The sequence below is a fragment of the Ziziphus jujuba genome, chromosome 1, assembly GCF_031755915.1.
Source record: "Ziziphus jujuba cultivar Dongzao chromosome 1, ASM3175591v1".
Classification (NCBI taxonomy): domain Eukaryota; kingdom Viridiplantae; phylum Streptophyta; class Magnoliopsida; order Rosales; family Rhamnaceae; genus Ziziphus; species Ziziphus jujuba.
In genome coordinates, this window is record NC_083379.1 from 57134 (window position 1) to 83447 (window position 26314).

At 34.6% G+C, this 26314-nt stretch overlaps 1 protein-coding gene across 1 annotated transcript; it reads right to left on the reverse strand.

Moving 5' to 3' along the window:
* Window positions 1-866: 866 nt before the first annotated feature.
* Window positions 867-25829, reverse strand: LOC107404868 (putative cysteine-rich receptor-like protein kinase 23). Its single transcript, XM_060819870.1, has 3 exons — window positions 25566-25829; window positions 1926-3316; window positions 867-879 (listed from the first exon to the last, which is right to left on the reverse strand). The coding sequence occupies exons 1-3, from the start codon at window positions 25827-25829 to the stop codon at window positions 867-869; spliced, it is 1668 nt and encodes a 555-aa protein (XP_060675853.1).
* Between the last annotated feature and the right edge of the window lie 485 nt (window positions 25830-26314).

Sequence of the window (26314 nt, forward strand, 5' to 3'; positions counted from 1 at the left end):
GATAACCATAAATTGAATACAATAAAAAATAGTATATTATTATACCCACCAAATTGCAGTCTTTATTACACGTAATATTGCATCTTTGAATCATTTAAGAGTCATAATCACATAATAATAACCATTTTTTATTATAAATATGATTATCACTGTGTTCAACCGCGTAGACTGATAGGTAACAGTACGCATATACTTTTATGTCTATTTATATAAATTAAATACATAGATGTATGCATATTTATTATGATATTACCCCCAAAAAAATACATATTTATTGTCAAAAAATATATATAGATGTACGCATATATTAATTAGTTGTCATATCAAGAGAAAAATAAACACATTTTAATGATTTTACGATTGTTCCCGCCTTTTTATTTTCATATCAGTTTCTGTGATTATTGCTGAGAAAATCTTTATTTGGGTTTAGAAATTAATAAAAATATATCTTTACTTAGATAAAAAAAAATATATATGTAATATTATAATAATAATTATTAAATATAATAAAATAATATTTATATTCAAAACAATTGATTAAATGACATATAGTAATTATTTCGAAATAAATTTAAAATGAACAAATATTTGATTTTATTTTGAAATATAATATATAAGTTACTGGATCTCATGCCTCTACTTGTTATTGGACCTTATGCATATTATGGTGATAGATTACTCGTTATTGGACCTTATGTATGTTATGGTGATAGATGTTAGGGACACGATGATCCTTACTGTTAAGGACAAATTAAATCCATTACTTACTTGGTGAATATTTCTTTGCTGATCTCCTCTTTATTAAGAAGAAGCATATGCCCAGAAGGAGTAAAGCAGAAACACTAAGCACAATGGTTAACGTTTTGTTACTCTTGCTCCCTGAAAAATCACAGTTAAAAATAAACAATTAAAATGTGAATGAAAAAACAAAGGGAGGGGGGCAGGGGTGTGTTCATTTGAGATGCGACACTGACTGGGTGAACTATTTTAAGTCCAGCCTATTTCATATTTAGTCCAATATTATTCAACATTTCAAAAAGCCCAATATAATCCAATCCAATCTCAGCATTTCAAATGGGTCCTAGGGGTTAAGGGACACATAAAGCCAAGCAAGAAAAATAACTTGTGTTAGGCATAAATCATAGTGATCCATAAATACCTTTTAAAGGTGGAGAAGCCGCTGGCGAATCTGCAGTATAATTGTAGAAAGGATAGATCTGGCAATTTGGATCATGACACGGCGACACGACTCGAAAACGACACGAAATAAATGGGTTTGGGTTTATTATAAATGGGTTCGGGTCATAATCGGGTCAACCCGTTTAACACGATTATTAATCGTGTCATTTTCGGGTTGACCTGTTTAACTCGAAATTGACCCGTTACGACCTATTTATTAATCGTGTCATTTTCGGGTTGACCTGTTTAACACAATTATATACCTATTACAACCCATTTAAATTTAATTTTAAATTAATATTTTATCACTAATATAATATTTAATAACTAAAAAATATTATAAATTAAAAATTTTATAAAAATAATTTTCTATTACTAATTTTTTAAAAACAAAAAATACATCTTTAATAAAACAAAAACATAAAAATAAAAAAAATAAAAAAAATTTCGGGTTAATAGGTTAATTTTCAGATTAACGGGTTAATAGGTTAGTTTTCGGGTTAATAGGTCAATTTCAGGTTAACGGGTTAATAGGTCAACACGACCCGTTAAAATAATCGTGTTAAATGGGTCGTGTCGTGTTGACCTGTTTATAAACAGGTCGGGTTAGTGTTTTAGGTACCTGACACGATTAATAAATGGGTCGTATTCGGGTTAGGCATTTTTGACCCGATTATTAAACGGGTTGACACGAACACGACCCACCAACCCAAATTGCCAGGTATAAGAAAGGATATACCTCGTACCTTAAGCTACAGCTGGGTTTAAGAATTCTAGCTCCTTGAACTCCATTACAACATTCTGGAAGAATTAAGGTAGCCCTTTTGAGGCAATCTGTGCATTCTTGCTTGCTTATATCAGGAGTGCACTGTGTAAGTGCATATATTGTTTCATATCCAGGAACAGTTCCGTTTTCCGTTGAAAATTTCCTCTGGGAGTCACCTGATGAAGCTTTACTAGTCAGGTTATCCAGCATAGGTTTCAACACCCTCATGAACTTATTTGGATCCCTTGCTTTATTCGGGCTCGGAGCTTTCACAATTGGCTCATCTTTCATTACTGAAAATATAGGTTTGTTTGAGTATCGAACCATGCAAAGTTCTTCCCATATGATCGCTTCCATCCTGTTGGGACAATTATCCAACAGCCTGCGGCTCGACTCGTTGATGCATTTATGGCAGATATCCATTTCAATATCTCCTCTACACAGTGCAATTCTATTGACTTTATTCGAGTTTTCTCCCAGTGAAGAGTTGTAAAACCCGTAATCGATTTCTGTATTAGACGTGAGCTGGGAGAAGAGGAGGGTGTTCAGGTTCTGGTTGAAGATGCTACTAGCGTTGGAGTTGCCATCTTCAGTGCATTTCCAACAATATTTGACATCTTTGGAACATCCACCTTCACTTCCCGGTGTTGAATTGACCTGAGGCTCATTGTAGAAAGGCCCTGACTCAAACCTAAGGTTGCAGCTTGGTGTAAGAACTCGTCCCCCTTGTTTTCCACCACAACAGTCTGGAATTTGTAAGATAGCGTGATCTAGGCAACCGTTACATTCGCCCTCGTTCAGGTCAGGTATACACTGAACAAGTGCAAATATTCCTTCAGCATTAGTGACGTTATGATTTCCGAATGCAAACTTGGCAGTAGAATTACCTGAAGCAGCTTTGATTTTTAGGTCATCTAATAAGAGCTTTAGTACCAGCTTGAACTGTTCTGGATTGGCTGCTGCATTTGGGCTCGGTAATGTCTTTAGAGGGTCGTCTTTCCTTGTATAAAATATAGAGTTGTTGGAGTACCTCACCATGCATCGTTCGTCCCAAATGATTGCTTCTTTCTTGTTAGGACACTCCTCCAATAACCTGTATCTGGTATCATTGAGACAAGTCCTGCCACTGTCCGGCGTAACGTCTCCTCTGCACATAGCAATTACGTTGACTTTGTTGGAGTTTTCTCCCAACGACGTATTGTAGAATCCGTAACTGTTTTTGGTGTCTGAGGAGATGGAGGTCAGAAGACTGTTGAGATTGTTTTTGTAGGTTGTGGTACTTGTGTAATTTTCGACGGTGGAATTACAATTCCAGCAGTATTCAGCTTTTGGTGAACAGCCTTCTTGGCCAATGGTAGGAGTGACTAGAAGCTGCATGAAAATAACTACAACGGAGAAAAATCCTAGTAGTATGGAGGAACTCATTTTTTTTTTTTTCCCCTTTTTTTGTTCCACAATTCACTCTATGACAACCGTAGGTACGATAGTGATGATATTTAAAGGGATTCGTGTCAGCACTGAACCATGATTTTCCCTCTTTGGAAATAAAATAACACTCTGTATGATAACAAATAAATACCATGGCCTGGCCTGACGTTATTTAGACTATTGGATTATTCTTAATGGGTTTAGTGTGAACGCAAGTGCCCAACTATGACTTTTTTCTCGGTTGGAAATATAATTCCACATATCACTTTTCTCGGTTGGAAAAATAATACCACTTTTTATGATAATGAATTAATACCAACCTTAGAATGACGTCATACTGTTGGATATTTTGAGTTGTCATTAAATTAGATTTTCCATTCTACGCATTCTGGACAAAGATAGCTCGGGCCCACTTAGGTAAGACGTGCTATGTGGGCACTGTTTATAAAAAGCTAAAATTCTTAGTTTCAAAATTAGCTTTGCGGAATCAATTTTTTCAAAATTGTTTTATCGTATTATTAGGTTAATAGAAAAATGTGAGATGTAACTGAAATTGTGGCAAAATAAATAAAACTTGCTATATTTATTTATTTATTTATTTTATTATTATTATTATTATTTTTTGTATGGCCAAAATTTTCTACGGAGAATAGCATATACTGTCTACCACATGTTTCAAACCGTTGTGGAAACTGGAATTTGCATACGCAAAATTTATATGGAGAGTACTGTATTCTGCAGGCGCTCCGACATCATCACGTGCGCACGCGTCCATGAACTGGTTCATATTGACTTCAGTGTTCAAATCTAGCACTAGACTACAAAAAAGAAATGGGGTTGACTTGTTGACTCCGTGATGAGACCAGTCTAAACGAATTCATTTTTAACAGCTGTTTTGCACCTTCGTATTCCCTTTCTGCTAGAGCTAGTCTTATCCACTTGCTTCTTGGGTTAGGAACGTTTCCCTCCGTGGGGGCCTATTCCTCACTCGAGTGGATGGACCCGCTTAACATCCAGTTGGATACCAATGCGAGAGCCTTCCCTACCTACTTAGCTCGAGGAATTACTAATTGAAATGCCAACCGTTGTCCTTCATTCAGGCTAACTAACTCAAACTCAGATGCCAAAACTCTTCTTTCCTCAGTCGCTGCGGCTACCTTTCCTCGGGCTTTGAAAAAGAAGGTTCCAATGAATCCGAGGAAAAGAGCACATTATGGCCATGACCAGCTAAAGATCACCGCCATCTCACGAATTGGATTCGAACCAATCAAGCTACTTTCCTTTTAGTAGTCGTGAGGGGGTTTCCACCCTTCTGCCCAGGTATACTTTCCATTCTACGCATATAGACAAGGATAACTCGGGCCCACTTGGGCAAGACGTGCCATGTGCGCACCGTTTATAACATGCTAAAATTCTTAGGTTCAAAATTAGCTTTGCGGAATCTATTTTTTTTTAAATTATTTTATCGTATTATTAGGTTAATAACAAAGTATTAATACTTATAAATAATTATCAAATGAGGTTGATCTAGTTTATATATCACTCACATCTATTATATTTAAATTAAGGATAAAATTATTTTAATAAAATGCATAAAACTTAAACATGTTTGGTCACTTTTCAATTTTCTATTTTTAAAATAGAGAACAAAAAGTAACTTTCTATTATTTTGGAAAAATAAGGAGTGTTTTGCTATCTAAGATCTCGAGCCCCTTATGGCACCTGTGGGTGCTCGGCTTCTTCATACAATCTCGACTAACTGTCCCATTCAAGAAGTTCCATGTGTTAGACCGTTTCAGGTAATCCTGAACCACGAGTCTATTCAGGCAGTCCTTGTAGATCAAGGTCCATTTAGGTGTATATGGGCTCCAGTCTCATTTGGATGGTCTTAGACCTCAATCCTGCTCATATGATCCAAGGGCTAGAACTCATCGGTTGATACAAAATTAGTGGTTCCTATGACTTTTTATTGTGTTAAATCTGTGTTCCGAACCAAAAAAAAAAAATTATATATTGTTTACTAATTTTTGTTTGTTCATTGTTTATGTTTTCAAAGTGTTCATAGAAAATAATGGAAAGTCATCTTATAAGTGTTTTAAAGATCAGCTTTTTGTTTTCATAAACAAAAAAATGTTTTAAATACAATTGGACAAACAAATTGATAGGGGCGTTTGCATGTCCTATGCAATATGGACATGGGTGGGTGTGTGGTAGTGACCTGTCATATGCAGTTATTTGACATTCTCTATGTTATTTGCTTTCCTTATTGTTTATATTAGTGGCTTATGTTCTTTCTAACCATAGTTAGTGGTTATTTCCCTAAAATATTGGAGCAATGGTTTGTATATATCCTTCCAGTTGTAATGGTGGATATTAAGTATCAATGAAGTATATTTCCTCTCTCTAACATGCATCCCATCTTCTTTTCTTATTTGTTTTTTACTTTCTTTGGCTTGCATCAAGTGGTATTAAAGCAGCGATTCATGATACTAGTGGGAAAACTAATGTAAAGTTCAAGACTAAAGTCTAAGACGTTTTAGCCAAACATGGCTTCAACTTTTAGCAGATTAACCTGAAGTCACCCATCCTAGGATTGGTCTCACCTAAGCATGCTTAACTTCAGAGTTCTTTCGAATCCTGAAACCAACCTTTGAAAAGGCCTCTCGGCATTATGTGAGTGACAATTATTACATTTGAATTATCCCTTGATCTATACCTGAACGATGTGTAATTGGATACAGATAGCCTGTCAATGCCCCATACCCACTTATATTGTTCAGCACAATGTGATAATCGATCTACTATGCATTTCGAACATGAGTTAACCCAAGTGTAGTTGGGGAGACTTCACAGAGTAGTGCTATGTGTCACCAAATAACGGTGCCATGTGTCACCAACTAACGGTGCCATGTGTCACCATAAACAAAATTAACAAAATATTTCTTTTTTCCCTCTCTTTTTCTCTCTTTCCCCCCTCGGCAGCCTCTCTCTCTCTCTCTCTTTCTCTATCCCTTTCTCTTTTTCTCTCTCTTACTAACCAATCGGATTGGCAGCGCCCTGGCCGCTGAACGGTGATGTGCTAATCGATGTGGGAGCACATGGCTGGGTGATGCCATTGGCCAAGTCTTCGGCCATTTGGTAGGTGGACAAGCCGAGATCGATGCTTCATTCTTTGTGGTCAGTGTCCCTTCGGTTCATCAATTTTTTGATAGCTTCTAGGCATGCACTCGGTCCCCCCTTAGTTTTCGACCCCTTGAGTCTAAATATGGATTCCATTTTTTCTAATTCCAAGGGGTTGAAAAGATACAATGGTTTCAAGTTGGTCAAAATTTCTTAATCATTTTCCAACCACTGTGGATGATGCCGAGCCCAACGGTTGTTAGTATCTTGTTCCTTGTCCTTCTAGCTTTTTGTTGATACCTTGTTTATGAATTATGTGGTGTATTTGGAGAGTTGCCATTTTTAAGTAAATTTTGTATTTAATGTGATAAATGTGTTAAATTGTGTGTATATATATATATATACATATTTATGTATAGATGTGTGTATGTATGTTTACACATACATATTATATATATATATATATATATATATAAATATATGTGTGTGTGTGTGTGTGTGAATGCATGTACTCCTTTGGCATGTGTATATGTATATTCATATACATGCTTGTTGAAAGATTATATATATATATATCAACATATATATGTTAACATATATGATTATATTATATATATATATAGTCTATCTATGGTTAAACGTCCACAAGTTTTTATCATCCGGACCTTAGTATTGGTGGTAGTTTCTATTGACGATAGTTTTTGAAAAAACCGTCATCAATACTATCACATGGAGATGAGTATTGATGACAATTTTTTCAAAAACCGTTTATTAATAATAAGGTCCGCACCGTAAAATTTCCTTACATACATGTGTATATGAATACATATATATATATATATACATAATTGTGTATATAAGTGTATATAAGTATGTACATACTTATTAAAAGATTATGTGTATATATATATATGTGTGTGTGTGTGTAGATAAGAAAATTCTATTGCAGACTGTCCGCATCCGGACTTCAGTATTAATGACGATTTTTGAAAAAATTATCGTAAATACTGAAGTCTAGACATGCGGATATATACACCATAGAAGGACTCTGTGTGGATATATATGAATGTATATAGATCAATATATATATACTTGTGTACATATAAATGTGTGTGTGAATATATATATATATGAAGTATATATATATACTAAAATACATATATATATATATACGAATATAGATATATAAAAAAATATATTTGTTAATGGTTTGTATGTATATACATGAATTTGTTAAAGGTTTTTACATATATACATATATGAGTATAGACATATAAAAATTATATTTGTTAAAGGTGTGTATGTGTATATATAAATACATAAATATATATATGTGTAAGTAATTGGGTACATTAAATATAAATATATATATATATAAGTATATTTGTTATATATTTTTATGAATATATTTGTTATATACCTTGTTATATATATATACACTTTTTATGTATATTTGTTACATATATATATATATATATATATATATAGGGTGGTGCTAAGATCAGGACTGACTTGATCATTACTTTTCTGGACCAAAAACATGTTTAGTTTACCGACCGTTGGATTAAAATTGAGGGTCCAGATTAGCTTACCATTTTCCTCCCTTCCTTTCCTTCCCCACCCATCTCCCATTGCATCTCCCTTCCATTTCCACCCATCTCCCACTGTTCTAGCCAGAAGTAGGGACCATTCAAAACCCATCGCCCAGACCACCACTCAGAGAGACTCTTTTTCTCTTTTTTATCTTTCTCTTTGTTTTGTTGAAGATCCTAAAAATTTTCTTTTTGCTTGTTTAATATTTTAATTCTAGGTATTGATTTATGTTTCAGGTTCGTCTCAAATTTATTTAATTATTTTTCAACAAGAAATTTCTTGATTTTTCTCCTTGAGATTTTTCCTTGATCTTAATTTTTATAAAGGAGTCACTTTTATTATGTCATGGTTTTTATTGGGTTTGTATGTGTTCAGTGTTTATAAAGTTCTCCTTTTAAATCAAAATGGAGGGATGACGAATCTGTGGAAAAGTTGAAAGTTATCATTTTTTTGGGCTTTTTGTGGCTGGCACTTTTTCTTTTCTGTTGATTGCAATTTTATTTTTGGTAAAGTTGTTCTATAGTTGATGGGTAGGTGGTATTGTGTTTCAAAATTATATGCTCTATCCAGTTCTTCAACTTGATTATGCTGTAAGGGTGTTCAGTGTTCTGTCTAAGGGTGTTCTATGTTCCTGTCCAACGTGATTTTTTGTATTTATGTATATTTTATTTTTGTTTTATATGTATCCAAAGAAAAAATTCATTGAGTTTCAGGTTCAATGGTTGATCATAACAAAAATAAGTATAATATGTCATAATTCTAATTTTCTTGAAATTTAGTGATTCACCCCTCCTCAATTATCTTTCTTGGAATGGTTGCACTATGATGTCCTAGTTTTAATTGGAACACTAGCTTTTTGGTTCTGTTTTGTGAATACCATTTATTGGCTGTCACTTTTTTTTTATGTAGACTTTAACTAACATTTGGTGCCTCAGGCCATTGTTTACTTGAAATGACATATAGCTGAGTATAAGGTCAATCCTTTTCGAGTTTATTAAGCCATAGAAAGCACACTTATTGATGTGATTCCTCCTGAACTGCACAACCGACAACCCGCTGGGGTGTTGACCCGATATGGATGAAGACCAGGCCGACCACTAGGGCTCAAACTAAGAGATTTAAGGTAAAACTTGCTTCCTTTATCTAGGAGGTAATTCATTCTCAGGAGAGCTTGTCCATACTCTAAGATCCAAGATATGTTCTAAGCATACAAGTGGTGGAAGCCGGTATGGGCCCGGGTAGCGATTTTGGTACATTTTTTGGAGTCCGGAAAGCATGAAATGGTTCCAATGTTTCATGGATTCAATACATATGTCTAAGGGTTGTATGGACAGTTAGTAAATTTGGCCGATTTTTGCTGTATTTTGTGCTGGCTTTACTGTAATATGCTGAGTTGGCTTTTTCTTCTTCTTCCAAGCAAGGGCAACGTGTGGGACTTCATAATAAGCTTATTTGGTATCCTAAAAATCATATAGAAGCTGATTTGGAGCTCAAAGTGGTCAAAAATTAGTCAAAAAGCTAGTATTTTAGTTTCCTAATTTGATTCTAATTTTTGTTTTAGGAAATTACCATTACTTTTGTGTTTTTATTTATTTATTTGCTGGAAAAATAAGTTTGGGAAAGTTATTATTTTATTATTTTCATTGTAAATTAATTAATTCCTAATTCAAAATAAAAGAATTAATTAATCCAAATTAGATTAGGAAAGGAGTGAGAATTTCGGCCAGCATAGGAAACTACTTTGTATGGCCGATTTTCCCTTTGTTTTTAGGGTTTATTTCATGACTTTGTAGCCTATTTAAAGGCTTATTTTTCAATAAGAATTAAGCTTAAACTTTATACAGAAAATTATTTGTGAGATTGAATTCTTTTTGTTCTTTTGAACACCTAAAACACCATTAGTAAATGAGTGTTTTAGTTTGATTATCAATAGGCTTTCCATCGCCTATTATAGCGTCTTCATTACATACCAAGGTTTCTAATCATAGGTTCGTTAGGGGTTAAGGTGACCATAAAAACTTGAACATAATTAGATCCAGGCTAATATAATACGAGTTTAGGCGCAGGTTGTCCTAGGTTCGTGTCACTTATGTTTATTACTTTTATCAATTAGAATCTGCAAATTGCTTTTCTATGTTTAAAAGAATTTGAAGTAGTTTGCACACTAGAGAATTACTCATTACTTTTCTATGTTTTTCTTTGGATTCCTTTAAGGTACTTAGAGCATGTTTATGCTGCAAGCTTGGAAACTGGGTCAAGCTGTATAAAGCTTTACCTCTTTGAATGAAAAATGAATAGCCAAAATGGAAGAGGGCAGCAAAATCTGTTTGGTAACTAGCTAAGGTTGAAAATTTAAACTATTTTTATTTGCTAGTTATACTTGTATCATCTGCTGTTTTTGTGTCTAATGTGCTGTAACTATTCATGTGTACTTAGAATCCAATATTTTAATGAAGTAGGAAAAATATTGTTTTTGTTAGAACCAAATATACTAGTCTTGGATAGTCATGATTCTGATATTTTTCTCATTAAGTTACTTTGGCTAAACAAGATTCAAATGAATCCAGATTTTGCGTTGCTATGGAAATTTTTTTTCATGTTATGCTCTCCTTTCTTGTAATGGACATTTCCAATGCCACCAAGTATAATGATCATGTAAAATTTTTAATCTATAAAATATGTCTGCTTGGCTTTCTCTACCACGCTCGCATATTAGTGGGTTCTGATGTGAATTTCTCATGAATCAATAATTAATTCTTCTATAATATAATTATAGTAAAATTGTTTGTTATCTTACCAAACAAGTAGTCTACTTTCACAAAGTGCTAATCAGCTTGTCAGGAAGTACAACCGTAATAAGCATGAAGCATCCATTAGAAAAGACCCATTAACTTTTAATGTAAGTATATGTTCTAGAAAGCCAGATGATGTAGTCTAAGTGAAAATATCTTTGTTACTTTTTGGGCTGGCATGAATTTACTTTCTTTGAAAAATCAGATACTTGATATAAGCCTTATGCTCCATCTGAATGCCCAATTCACTCCCTAGGTTCTTCATGCTTGATTGATCTTCTGTAAATATTTTCCATCCAATTCTGCTTGTTTGCAGCCCTTTCAAATGAGTTAGTGCCGCACGGCTCTATACAGATTTCTTAAGTGCCAGTACCACTTTCTTACTCATATTGACCTCATCATATACATGTAAATTAAACCAAAATGTAAGTGTACTATTTCTTATTGTAAACAAGTTTTTAGAAACAAATCCAACATGCTTTTAGAGGATCATTAGGCTTCAGTAAGAAAATTCAAAGTACCATACCTTTGTTCCCTTCGACCATGAATCAAGTGTGCTGACAGCGCTATTGTACTCTAAAATAGTCGATCATAATATTATCAAGCTTGCTTTTTTTCATGGAAAAAAAAAAAAAAACCAGAGAGCCGAACAAGTTTGAAGAATTCAGATAGAGACATGAGAACATATTTGGGAGAGTCAAGTTGGGAGCATTATCATACTATCATATTTCACTAATTTAGTCAATGCCTTATAGTTACTTCTATAGTTTACATTGACAAAAATGAAAATATACCTTTAAAACGGTATCTTTTTTTATACAAAGGATATGTGCCAAGTTTTTTAATATAGACGAATCGAAAATCTACAAAAATAAAAACATATCACGCTGGACAGGAACACATAACACTCTTAGATAGAATACTGAACACCCTTACACTAGAATCAAGTTGAAGAACTGGATAGAGCATATAATTTTGAAACACAATACCACCTACCCATCAACTATAGAACAACTTTACTGAAAATATAATTGCAATCAATAGAAAAGAAAAAGTCTCAGCCACAAAAAGCCCAAAAAAATAATAACTTTCAAATTTTCCACAAATTTGTCATCCATCCATTTTGATTTAAAAGGAGAACTTTATAAACACCGAACACATACAAACCCAATAAAAACCATGAAATAATACAAGTGACTCCTTTATAAAAATCAAGATCCAGGAAAAATCTCAAGGAGAGAAATCAAGAAATTTCTTGTTGAAAAATAATTAAATAAATTTGAGACAAAGCAAAACACAAATCAATACCTAGAATTAAAAGATTAAACAAGCAAAAAGAAAATTTTTAGGATCTTCAACAAAATGAGGAGAAAGATCAAAAAGAGAAAAATAGTCTTTCTGAGTGGTGGCATGGGTGGTGGGTTTCCAACGGTCCCTGCTTTTGGTTGGAACAGTGGGAGATGGGTGGAAATGGAAGGGAGATTCTATGGTGCCGAATGCAATGAGAGATGGGTGGGGAAGGGAAGGAAATGGTAACCTAATATGGATCCTCAATGTTAATCCAACGGTCGATAAAATAAACATGTTTTTCGTCCGGATAAGTACCGATCAGGTCGGTCCTGACCTTAGCACCACCCTATATATATATATATATATATATATATCTAGTATATACTTTTATATATTTGTTATATATAAAGTATATTTGTTAAAAAATCGCATGCATATATATATATATATATATATATTTGTGTGTGAGTGTGTGAGTATAATTAAATTTGTATATATATATTTATATATATAAGAACATTTAGTCATTTGATTTCTCATTATTATTAAAATTTCGATTTAAAGGAATCAATTAACCAAGTGTTGTTAATTGAGTATTTATTAAAATTTCAAAAAGAGATTAGATGCTTATGTTGAATTAAGAATAATATAATGTTTTGCCTATCTATTTGTTTGCTTAATTATGTGATTAATTTATTTATTATGATTAGTTAATCTATAGAAACACTATATAATATTGTACTATATTTGTGTTTAACGGGCATGTACGTATGACCATCCTTTGGGAGCTATGGGAGAGAAAGTTGGCAAGTATTTTGCACATTGAGCATTAGCTGCCCGCCTAGCCATAGAATGGTTGGTTATTATATTATGAATTAGCGCGTAGGTTACATGTATGACTGTCCTTTGTGAGTTGTGGTGAAAGAAGGTAGGCAAGTATTTCGCGATGATAGCATCAACCACCCTCTTCTCAACCGAAGAATGACCGGTTTAGCCACTCTATAGGAGCTAAGGGTTGGAAGGTTGATAGGTATTTTGTACAATGAGCATCAACTGGCCCCTTTGGCCATAAAATGGCAGGTTATCCAGCATTGGAAACATTGGGACAATGATGGCGTCGTTTGCAAATTCTTTTCTCCCTCATTTATCTGTCAAGTATTGTTTAGGATGCCAAGCATCACTTGGCAGCATTGGTGTATCGTATAGTGCATCAGTTATCCTTTTGATGTATATATATATATATTATGTTACATCAGTGTGTACCACACCATACGAGGGCAACAAATGAATGTGACTCATGAATAGCTTAGTCTCGTATTTTTGCTGCCTATGAAACTAGTGGGTTGAACGGCCACTATAGTCAACCACCCTTGGCCGTATTGGTAGCAATGTACAGGCAACAACTGATATCATGTGACTGAGTATTAGTGTTGGTACATCGGGCATATCTGTGCTCCAAATATATGGGTTACATAGTGTATTTATTAATTTTAATTTTATGTTATCTATTTATGATAATGATTTTCTATTATCATTATTTGTTATTGTTGTTGTTGTTGTTATGATTATTGGTATTGTTATTGTTCCTATTATTATTAATATTATTTGTTATCATCATTATTATTATTATTCGCTATTATTTTTATTATTAATATTGTTTATTATTGTTATTATCGTTAATTGTTATTATTATTATTATTATTATCATCATCATATCGTCACTATTAATATTATTATTTGATATTGTTGTTATTATTATCATTCTTATCATTATTGTCATTATTATTATTATTATTATTGTCAACTACATATTTATTTGTTTGAATGGGTAAGTATCGTAGTCTTCAGACAAGTATGGTAGCTTTTGAGTAGGTATTGTAGCCTTCGGGCAGATACAATAGTTTTCGCATGAGTATGATAGCCTTCAGACAGGTATTATGGCCTTAGGGTAGGTACAGTAGCCATTAGGCAGGTATGGTAACCTTCGAGTAGGTATTATGGCCTTAGGGTAGGTACAGTAGCCATTAAACAGGTATGGTAACCTTCAGGCAAGTTATTCAAATTCTTAAGATGTTGTATCACTACTATTATTATTGTTGTTTTCATTATCATCATCATTGTTTTTATTATCTTTTATCTATGTTTATGCATTTGGTACATTCACGAGATGCTATGATAACGTATGGTTGCAATAAGTGAATAGTGAGTGTGGACATGAGTCATAAATGTATTTCCATTCTATTAAGTTATTTCTTACATCTATATCATTACACTTTTATTATTGAAGTGCTTTCTCTTATAGAAGTCTCTTATACTAAGGTGGAGGAATAAGGTAGTGCTTTATCGGAGTGCATTTTCTATACAGAGAATCTTGGAGCATGTCCAACCCTTTGGCGAGATGTTATTGGATTTTCTGTAGCAAGATCCAATAGGATTTTCCCAGTTGGAGTTTATCTAGGGTTCCGATAAGAAATCTTAGGTGGGTCCTAACTATTCAAGTATCAAACTCTCTTCTTCCACCTCTAACAGCGACAATCTTAGTGGGCGGATCTATAAAGCAAAGCAATACTTTGAATTTCAAAGTGTTTTCTCTCCTTAGGGGGTTTAGTTGGCCTTCTTCCATTTGGAAGGGATGGTACTCCAAAGGCATCGATGGTACACCAAGTTTAGGAGACCTCTCTCCTACACTGAGTTTACGAAAGTCATACTTAACCATTGTAGACCAATCAATTATGAACATCCAGTTGAAGCCCTTACTTGGCTATGACAGACAACAATAGTTTGCTATTTATCAGGCCAAGTTCGACCTTCTCTCTCAATGCATTGATGGGTTACTTAGAAGTTATTTGATTGGATGATTTATTACAAGGCGTAAGGATGAAATACGTTTGGAAGTTAAAATGAAACGGCAACAAACTTTTTCAAAAGCTATCAATGTGGCTAGGTTATTGGAGAAAAAGGAGACATTACTTAAAAGGACTCAGTACGCCAATAAGACCCGTTGGAATATGTGGGGAAACTTTCCAACAATCTGTTTTCTATTAAATATATGGCCATGCCATTTTAAACCTACAACAATTCAAAAAAAGAGAAATGTGCACTGAGGTGTGCCATTTCAAACCTAAAAAGAAAGAAAAATATGCCCCAAAGCATACCACTTAAAACCTGTAGCCACTTCAAACCTACAACAGAAAGAAAAATGTACTCCAAGGCATGCCACTTCAAACCTGTAATAGTTCAAAGAAAGAAAGTTATATGCCAATGGTGCCACTTCAAACCTGTAATCGTTAAAAAAAAAAAAAAGAAAAATATGCTCCAATTGAAGCAAACTACTCAAGCAATTGTATTGATTATTGCATAACAAAATAATTATAAGATTCAATTGCCTTAATGATTAAAGGACTAAAAAAAAAATTCAACTAAGAACATTTAAGAGCAATAGACTAATGAAAATAAATTCTAAAAAAATAGTAAACTAAATAGTCTAAAGTCTTATGGTTGGATGTAGAGAGGTGTGTGTCTTTAATGAGCAAACGGAGCTTCAATATACAGGCAAGGAGCTTCTCAATACGCTTGTTGTATTTTTGATGTGGGACTTTTTACTTTTCATTTCTCTAACAAATCATTTATACTAGTGACTATTCAAAACTTTTCACTTCTAAACCATGTATGACAATCCTTTTTTTTTTTATACTTGACCATTTTTTACCAATAACTAAAATAATATTTGAATAATCTAATATTAAATTAATAGAAATTACAAATTGAATTATGGTCCAAAAATTTCCCCCTTGCTGTGTAATTTTGTAGTGGAATGTAAAATTGAAAAGCAATATTTAACTAGCTCTTTAGTCTTGATTTTGTAACTTTGTAAGATTCCATAAATCCAAATTACTATGCACTCAATATCTCCATTGACCTAACTAGCCTCTTCTGTCTTTGATGCTTCATGGGTTTCCCAACTAGTCGAGGTAAAATTTTTTTAAGAAGCGGCCCTTGATTAGGTTGGATATGCCCCCTTTGCTAATAATTTGGTAATAGTGAAAGGCCATTCCTAGGCAGGAGACCATTTACCATATTTTAGATCTTTGGAACTAATTGGCAGGATTTTTTTTCCACATCAAGTCTCCTTCGCCAGAGTCTTTGAATTGTACCGTTTTATTATATACTCTTGCCACAACTTTGTTCTGAATTGGAGATGATCTAGTGCAGCCAATCTCACTTTGTCCAATTCTTTTATCTCTTGCATCATGGCTTAACTATATTCGGCAAGATGAAGATTGTGTTGCTGGGCAATTCATAGAGACCTCACAGTTACGTCCATGGGCAAAACAACATCTTTCCCATACATTAATACAAAAGGCATTGTGCCAATACCAGATCCTTTTTATGTTTGCTAGGCCCACAAAGTTTCAGATAGCAAGTTATGCCAATCCCTTGAGTTGTCATCCACCATTTTTTTTAGGATGCCTTTCAAGATTTTATTTGTTGCTTCGGCCTAATCATTAGTCCGAGGGAAATATGGGGTTGAATGAGTAAGCTTGATCCTATATTCTTTGATGAATATCTTAACCGCGATCGACAGTAATAATTTCCTTTATGTCAAACATGTAGATTATGCCTTCTTTGATGAACTTGATCACATCGGCCTAGTTTACAGATTTCATTGATCGTGCCTCGACACCCTCAATGAAGTAGTTATTGGCTACTATGATGAATGTATATTGCTTACTTGATAGAGGATACACTTTGCCAATCAATTAGCCCAACCTAGAAATGGCCAAGGCTTAACTATTTGATTGAATGGTATGATCAAGATGTGCTGTATTGAACCATGATGTTGGTAAGCCATACACCCTTTGGCATATTTAATGCAGTCAGATAGGATTGTCGGCCAATAATGGCCATGTCTCCTTATCAATCACCTTATTTTGTTCCTATTTTATGCATGTCACATATTCATGATCACCTTGGCTTATGTTTGCCCAAGCATTTTAAAAGTAAATCATCCTGGCAATTCTTATAGAGCTTGTCAAATAAAACATATTGAACTGCTTTTAGGTGAGTTTTTCTATCATTCTTTCTGATACGAACCTAGGACGACCTGCTCCTAAACCCGTATTATATTAGCCCGGATCTTAATTAAGTTCAAGTTCTAATGGAATGGACCTCAACCCCTAACCAACCTGTGGTTAGAAACCTTGGTATAATGTAGACGCCACAATAGGGGATGGAAAACCTATTGATAAGTCAAGCTAAAACAACCAATTCTCTAATGGTGTTTTAGGTGTTCTCAAAGAACAAAGAGATAATTAATCTCACAAGTATTTTCTTAATCAAATCAAAGTTTTTAAAGTTATCTTATTAATGAAAAATAAGCCTTTAAATAGGCTTTGAAAGAAACAACATAAACCCTAAAAACCCTTGGAAAAACCGGCCACACAAAGAAGAATTCTACCTTGGCCGAAACTTTCCTATTCCTAAACTAATTTGGATTAATTAATTCCTTTATTTTGAATTTAGGAATTAATTAATTTACAATGAAAATAATAAAATAAAAACTTTCCTAAACTTATTTATCCAGAAAATAAATAAATAAAACTAAAAAGTAAAGGTAGTTTCCTAAAACAAAAGTAGAATAAAATTAGGAAACTATAATACTAGCTTTTTGACTAATTTGACTTTGACCAATCTTTGACCTCTTTGTGCTTCAAATCAGCTTCTAGATGCTTTTTAGGATCCCAAATAAGCTGAATATGAAGTCCCACACGTTGCCCATGCTTGGAAAAATAAGAAAAGGCTAATACAGTAAAATACAATAAAGCCAGCAAGCAATACAGCAAATTCGGCCAAATTCTTGATGCTGTCCGTACAAGCCCTTTTTGATTGCATTTGAGGCTGATTTAACTTGATTCCATGACCTCTTAGGCATATGTATTGAACCCATAAAACATTGGAACCATTTCATGCTTCCCGGACTCCAAAAATGTACCAAAACGATCACCCGGGTCCGTATCGGCTTCCACCACTTGGATGCTTAGAATAGGCTTTGTATCTTCAAGTATGGACAAGGTCTGTTGAGATTGATTACCCCCTGTATAAATACTTCCAGGTTGTCCTTAAATCTCTTAATTTGAGCTCTTGTGATTGGCCTAGTTTTCATCCGTGTCGAGTTAGCACCACAGCGGGTTATCGGTGGAGCGGGCTCGGGCGGAATCACATCATTCCCCTCCTATTGAAAAGGATTTGTCCTCAAATCAAGGTCATCACCTGTAGAAAAAGGAGTTAAATTAGCAACATTAAATGCAGCACTCATGTTATACCCACCCGGTAAATCAAGCTTGTAGGCATTCTTGTTATTCGGCTCCAAAACTTGAAAAGGTCCATCCATAGGCGGCATGAGCTTTAACTTTCTTTGTTTAGGAAACATTTCCTTTAGTAAGTGCAACCAAACCAATTCACCTGGGTCAAATACTATTACAACAAAATCTAGAAATACATGCTCATTATGGAAAAAATTACACTTTTTAAAGTTAGCAAACAATATTTCCCAAATTTTCAAATTACCACTAAGTAAAGCTCTCAACAATGCAGATAAAGTTCTATACAATAAAGACATCTTTAAATAAGTATCTTTAAAATTCATGGTCAGCAATGATTTCTTATTCATAATTACTTTATTAACATCACCAAAGCTAAGATAAAAAATTATATTCTTCCTTTCTTGTCTTCCTTTTCCTTTCTCACTCAATGCCATCTCACCTTCCTCACACTCGGCTTTTGCACCAAATTTTTCACTCTTGGTTTTATTAAAATATTTCCACACAACCTGAGTATTAGAAGACTTACCTTGGATAGCAAGCTTACCTTTTCCCTCTTGATTGGATGGTAGTCCACTTGGAATTTCATTTGGGAAGACATCTCCAAATTTCTTCAAAAGAAAAATCATTGAACTTGGCAATTCAAGTTCTTCAAAGTTAGTTTGATCATTAAAATAATTTTCTTTGTAAATCATGACCAGCAAAGGTTTCTTACACTCAATAACCTTATTAATATCCCCTAAACTCAAATAAAAATTCTGGTTTTTCCTCTCTTTTCTTTCTTTTCTTTTTCTTTCCTCGGTTTGGCTCTCATTGGCGGAAATTTCTGGTTTTTTTATGCTTTCGATTTTGCTCTCTTTTCTCACCTCTCTCTCAGCTTTTTCTTGGTCTTTCCACTCAACATGAACCTTAGAACCCTTACCTTGGTCAGCAACCTCAATCTTACCTTCTTGCATGGATGGTGAAGCCGTTGGTGCCATGCTTGCTTTTTCCTTGAGCTTTTCGGCTTCTCTCCTTTGTTGCATTTGTAATTGGTCCTTGTAAACCTCTTTAGGAGATAATGGTTCCAGCTTGATCTTCTTCCCTTTAAACCTGAAAACAATACTATTTTCTCGACCAAAATGAGTAGCATCTTTATCAAATTGCCATGGTCTACCTAATAGTATATGTCCCGCAATCATAGGTACAATATCACATAAAACTACATCCTCATATCTACCTATATTAAATTTTACTTTGGCTTGTTTGTTTACTTTCATCTCTCCACTATCATTAAGCCATTGTAATCTATAAGGTTCTGGATGTTTAATTGTTTTCAAGCCTAATTTATCAACTACAAGATTACTTATCACATTAGTACAACTCCCACTATCTATAATCATGCTACAAATTTTACCTTGTATTTCGCAGCGAGTGTGGAAGATGTTTTCTCTTTGTATCTGCTCTTCATCTTTGTAGACAGCAAGTACTCTCCTTGAAACCAAGCTCAACTCGGCATTAGATGTATCTACAGGTTCGGTTTCATCTTCATTACAACCCTCCTCTTGCTCGGTTTCAGCTCCACTTTCTTCACTTGGGGATTCCAGCTCACCATCACCCTTTAATACCATGATTCTTCTATTTGGGCATTGGCTGGATATGTGTCCTCTTCCTTGGCACTTAAAACAAATTATTTCTCTAGATTTTTGAGGTTTAGGATCAGATTTTATCTCACCTCTAAGTGCTTGGACAGATTCGGTCTTGACCTCCCTTCTTGGCCGGTTGGTTGATTCTTCTCCTAATTTCGGCCTCAACTTGTTTTCATAAGTGGAATTGTTTTTCCAGCCACTTGAACTTGTCCTTCCACTGCTAGAAACTCCTCCAAACCGTGTACTAACACCCCTACTCTTGAATTGGTTCTCAAGTTTAATGGCTACATGCAACATCTCCTCCAATTCCAAGTATTGTTGTAATTCAAGTTGGTTGGCAATGTCACGGTTTAACCCTCCAAGAAATCTTGCCATTGTTGCCTCTCTATCCTCCCTCATGTTTAACCTCATCATTAACATCTCCATCTCTTTGTAATAATCCTCCACGGACCTACTTCCTTGAGACAAAGATTGAAGCCTTTGATGCAGCAACCTTTGGTAATGGGATGGCACAAACCGCTTCCTCATGACTCCTTTCATTTGTCGCCATGTTGTAATTAAGTCTTCACCAACCCTCCTTCGGGTGCTTTGCTCATTTATCCACCATTGGAGTGCATAATGGCCAAACTCCATTGCTGCCATCTTCACCTTCTTACCTTCCGAATAGTTGTGACAGTCAAAAATCATCTCCATTTTCTCTTCCCACTCCAAATAAGCTTCAGGATCACTTTTACCCATAAAAGGTGGGATATTAACCTTGATATTTCCCAAATCTTCATCTGTATCCTCCCTCCTATATCTCCCACGGCCAGCTCTATCTTGGACAGCAAAGGTTTCGTCCATACCTTCCTCAAAGTCACCGTCCAATGGCTCCTCATCAAATTCCTCTCTCGGCCTCTCGCGACCTCCTCGTCCTCGGCCTCGTCCTCCATGGAATTCTTGCCTATTTCTTGTATTCGGCCTTCCTTGTGAGGCTTCTAATCTTCCTACTCTTTGGTTTACATGCTCAAATTGAGCACTCATCCGCTGTATTGATTCCAAAATAGTTCTCAAGTCCACTTGGTCTCCACTTCCGGTAGCTCGGTCATCGCCATGAAATGCTACGGACTCTTCCTCATTAATTCTCAAGGGTGGATCCCCTCTTCTTATTCTAGAATCTGCCATGTCAGTAAAATATTGCAAAAATAAAATAAATCCTCACAATATTCACTCCCTCACGTGTTTCACTCAAACAAGGTCTCGACACTCGTGTTTGCACACTAGTTTCGGCTTTTACCCTCTTTTAAGCTCACACACTCTTGCCTTTTTCCACTCAATAAATTATCTCAAAGTTCTAATTAAAAACACCCACAAAACAGCAATTAGATCACTAGTATGTTTTAATTAAACTTATCAACAAGACAGTAGCAAAAAATAAGCAATACCGAAAGAATCCAACAAATCCTAATTTTTCGGCTTTCTAGACAAGAAATCACAAAATAATGGGAAAACGTTGGAATTTTTGAAAACTGCACCAGATGGTAGTAGATTATGAGTTCAAGAATAAAATTCCAGAAAAAGAAATTCAAATATGAACAAGAATCAAAGAGAACAAAAATATAGAAAAGTTGTTGGTTGTTGTTCTTTGTAATTCAAGTTTTGTATCAACTCCTTTAACTAATTTTAATCCAAAAAATTTAAACACCCAAAATCCAAATATCCAGCAGCAGGAATAATTTCCCAGCAACTCAAATATTGAATAAATAATCAAAACCAGCAGCTCCAACAAATTTCCAGCAAACAAATCAAACTCCAACAAACCGAAATATTTTTTGTTTTGTTTTCTTTTTTGTTTTTTTTTTATTCGGCTTTACCTTCTTTTTTTTTTTTTTCACTCACAGAACATAAACAACTGCAGTAGCAAGAATAATTACCAAAATTGCAATTCCAACTCCAAAACAAACACCAAACCCGTGACCTCCAAATAAACAAAATGTGCAGTTTTTTTTTTTTTTTTTAAATGTTGCCGCAAACTTTTTTTTTTCTTGTTTTCTTTTTTTTTAATATATGAATGCAAATATTTAAGACTAAAACAGCAAAGAAAAATCAACAAAAAACCAAATTAACAAGAACAATGATAAAAGACAACCAACAAATTAGGAAACAAAAATACGATAAAACTAGGAAACCTAATTCAACTAGGAATGAATTTTTTTTTTTTTTTTAAAGATGCTGAACGTGTATAGGATGGATGCAACCTTAACCTAATGCTAAAATTGCAGAATAACACAAAAACAAATAAAGCAAATAAAGATAGATCAAACCTGAACAAAATTTAGCTCTGATACCAAATGATACGAACCTAGGACGACCTGCTCCTAAACCCGTATTATATTAGCCCGGATCTTAATTAAGTTCAAGTTCTAATGGAATGGACCTCAACCCCTAACCAACCTGTGGTTAGAAACCTTGGTATAATGTAGACGCCACAATAGGGGATGGAAAACCTATTGATAAGTCAAGCTAAAACAACCAATTCTCTAATGGTGTTTTAGGTGTTCTCAAAGAACAAAGAGATAATTAATCTCACAAGTATTTTCTTAATCAAATCAAAGTTTTTAAAGTTATCTTATTAATGAAAAATAAGCCTTTAAATAGGCTTTGAAAGAAACAACATAAACCCTAAAAACCCTTGGAAAAACCGGCCACACAAAGAAGAATTCTACCTTGGCCGAAACTTTCCTATTCCTAAACTAATTTGGATTAATTAATTCCTTTATTTTGAATTTAGGAATTAATTAATTTACAATGAAAATAATAAAATAAAAACTTTCCTAAACTTATTTATCCAGAAAATAAATAAATAAAAGACAAAAAGTAAAGGTAGTTTCCTAAAACAAAAGTAGAATAAAATTAGGAAACTATAATACTAGCTTTTTGACTAATTTGACTTTGACCAATCTTTGACCTCTTTGTGCTTCAAATCAGCTTCTAGATGCTTTTTAGGATACCAAATAAGCTGAATATGAAGTCCCACACGTTGCCCATGCTTGGAAAAATAAGAAAAGGCTAATACAGTAAAATACAATAAAGCCAGCAAGCAATACAGCAAATTCGGCCAAATTCTTGATGCTGTCCGTACAAGCCCTTTTTGATTGCATTTGAGGCTGCTTTAACTTGATTCCATGACCTCTTAGGCATATGTATTGAACCCATAAAACATTGGAACCATTTCATGCTTCCCGGACTCCAAAAATGTACCAAAACGATCACCCGGGTCCGTATCGGCTTCCACCACTTGGATGCTTAGAATAGGCTTTGTATCTTCAAGTATGGACAAGGTCTGTTGAGATTGATTACCCCCTGTATAAATACTTCCAGGTTGTCCTTAAATCTCTTAATTTGAGCTCTTGTGATTGGCCTAGTTTTCATCCGTGTCGAGTTAGCACCACAGCGGGTTATCGGTGGAGCGGGCTCGGGCGGAATCACATCACTTTCTGTTCGGATTCTCCAAATATTTTACAATGAAAATCTCCAATCATTTTCATCCATCTCTACACAAAAGATATCTCCCATCATGAATCTTTCCTTCAACATTGAAAGATTCCTCTTTTGTATACTTATGACCTTCTCTGTTAACTCAGTTGAAATGTGTACCCCTGAAGCTATCTGGCCAATCTCATTGGCCTCAAAATTCAATTTCCCTGGCATATGTCGAATGATTACATTGTCAAAACTCTGTATAAGTTGATTTGCCACATTGTAATATTTAGATAAAGCTAAACCATGACAACTGTATTCACCCATCAAATGTTTCAAGGCCAACATTAAGTTTCCAATTATTTCAACTACAGACACTCCCAGCTCCTTCAAAATTTCCACGCCGTTGATCAAAGCTTCATATTTGTCTGATTATTTGAATATTCAAAGGTGATTTGGAATGAAAATTGTGTCTTTAATCCTTTCGAGAATTCAATTACAATTCCCACTCCTACTGAAGTCTATGTTCGTGATATGTCGAAGCTTAATTTCTAAGGTATAAGGGAAATTGAAGCCATCTCTCTTGGATCCATCTCAGTTTCCACCTCAAAATGTGGATGATCGGCCAGAAAATCTGCCAAAGCTTGTTCTTTTGCTACTTTTTGGGACACATACTTAAGTGCAAATTCTTACAATGCTATTGTCTACTTTCTAACCCATCTTCTAATAATGGGTTTCGATAACATATATTTGATTAAGTCCATTTGAGAAATAATAAACATGACAGTCGGTAACATGTAGTGTCATAACTTTGTTGCTATAAAATATAACGCCAAGCATAACTTCTTTATAGAAGAGTACTTCAACTCATTAGGCATGAGAATTCTACTCAAGTATCATACAACCTGCTCTTTTTCGAGTTCATTATCCTAGGCCAGCAAACATCCAACAGAGTTTTATGTTATAGAAATATAAAGTTTGAGTGGCTCATTCTTACATGGAGGCATAATGATAGGTGGTTTTGCCAGGTATGCTTTTGTTCAATCAAATGCCTTCTAGTGATGACTTAACAATTTAAATTCTTCTTCATTCTTCAACTTAAATAAGGTTGAAAAAGGTTGAATTTTTCCAGATGTGTTAAAGATAAATCTTTTAAGGAAGTTTCTCTTTCTAATAAGACTTTACAATCTTTTTTGTTTGTGATGGTTTGGCTTCCGAAATTACCCAAACTTGATTTTTATTAACCTTGATGCCCTTTTGATGGACTAGAAAACCTAGGTGGTTTCTTGTAGAGACACTAAATGCACATTTAAGGGATTCATCTTCAACTTGTGTATTCTCATTCGCTCGAATGCCTTTTTCAAATCAGCCACATGATCTTTCATGGCATCCAACTTCACAATGATGTAGACTGTCAAAAGATGCCTAATCACATCATGGAAGATTGCATTCATAGCTCTTTATATGTAGCTCCTACATTCTTAAGATCAAATGGCATGACAACCCATTCAAATGTTCCTAAAGGTAGTCTTTGACATAACTTCTTCTACAATGAAAATCTGATTATATCCAGAATGTCCATCTATGAAAGCAAGAATTACATGCTTAGCTGTTCCATCCATAAGTAAATCGACCAAGGGCATAGGATACTCTTTCTTGGGTGTAGCCATATTCAAATTTTGAAAATTAATACACACTATAAGATTTTCATTCTTCTTCACCACTAGGACTACATTAGATAACTACTCTACCTATTGAGCTGTCCTCAAAAAGCCAGCCTTAATCAACCTTTCGATCTCTTCTTTCATCTTGAGTGCGACCTCTAGTGATATATTCCTTGGTGGCTGTTTATGCGGCCGAAACCCTTCTTTAATTAGCAAATAGTGTTCTACCAATTTTCTATCCAGGCCAAGCATCTCATGGTAGTCCCATGCAAAACAATCTTTGAACTCCTCCAAAGTTGAATAATTTCATCCCATAAATCAACTACCAATAAGTCACTTATGAATGTTGGTCTAGGATCTTTATCTGTTCCCAAGTTTGCATCTATTAACGAATCATGAACCTTAACCTTGGATTCATCCATCTTCACTGGTGTCAAATGAATCTCGTTGAAGATTGACTTATCATCAACCTCAAAATCATCCTCCATAATATATTCGGCTAAGTCAACGGCCGAATTATTTTCCAACTTCTTTTCTACCATGTACGGCATTGCCATTAACTTCTTGATGGTGGTTTGAACTGTCACCATCTTTTCTTCTTTTTTTTGGTGTATATTCACAGAGAACCATTCATTCATAACCATTTATGCTGAACTCTGATATTCAGTCTACTGTTAGTCAAGCCAACTCATCCTCAACCTCTTTTGCCATTTTGTCCAGCCCTTTGATATCCTTCCAAGCCATAACCCATGCAGGATGGCCTTGTTTGTCACTACCAAAAAATTGGATGAGGCTGACTTGATGTGATTCCGCCCGAGCCCGCTCCACCGATAACCCGCTATGGTGCTGACTTGACATGGATGAAGACTAGGCCAATCACAAGAGGTCAAATTAAGAGATTTAAGGACAACCTGGGAGTATTTATACAGGGGGTAATCAATCTCAACAGAGCTTGTCCATACTTAAAGATACAAAGTCTATTCTAAGCATCCAAGTGGTGGAAGCCGATACGGACTCGGGTGACGATTTTGGTACATTTTTGGAGTCCGGGAAGCATGAAATGGTTCCAATGCTT

Coding starts and splice junctions, on each gene's coding strand:
- LOC107404868 (XM_060819870.1), bottom strand. CDS start 25,829: ATGGTGACAGTTCAAACCACCATCAAGAAGTTAATGGCAATGCCGTAC. Junction 3,317..25,565: donor CATTCATAAGTGACTTATTG/GTAGTTGATTTA, acceptor ATTTTCATGCAG/CTTCTAGTCACTCCTACCAT.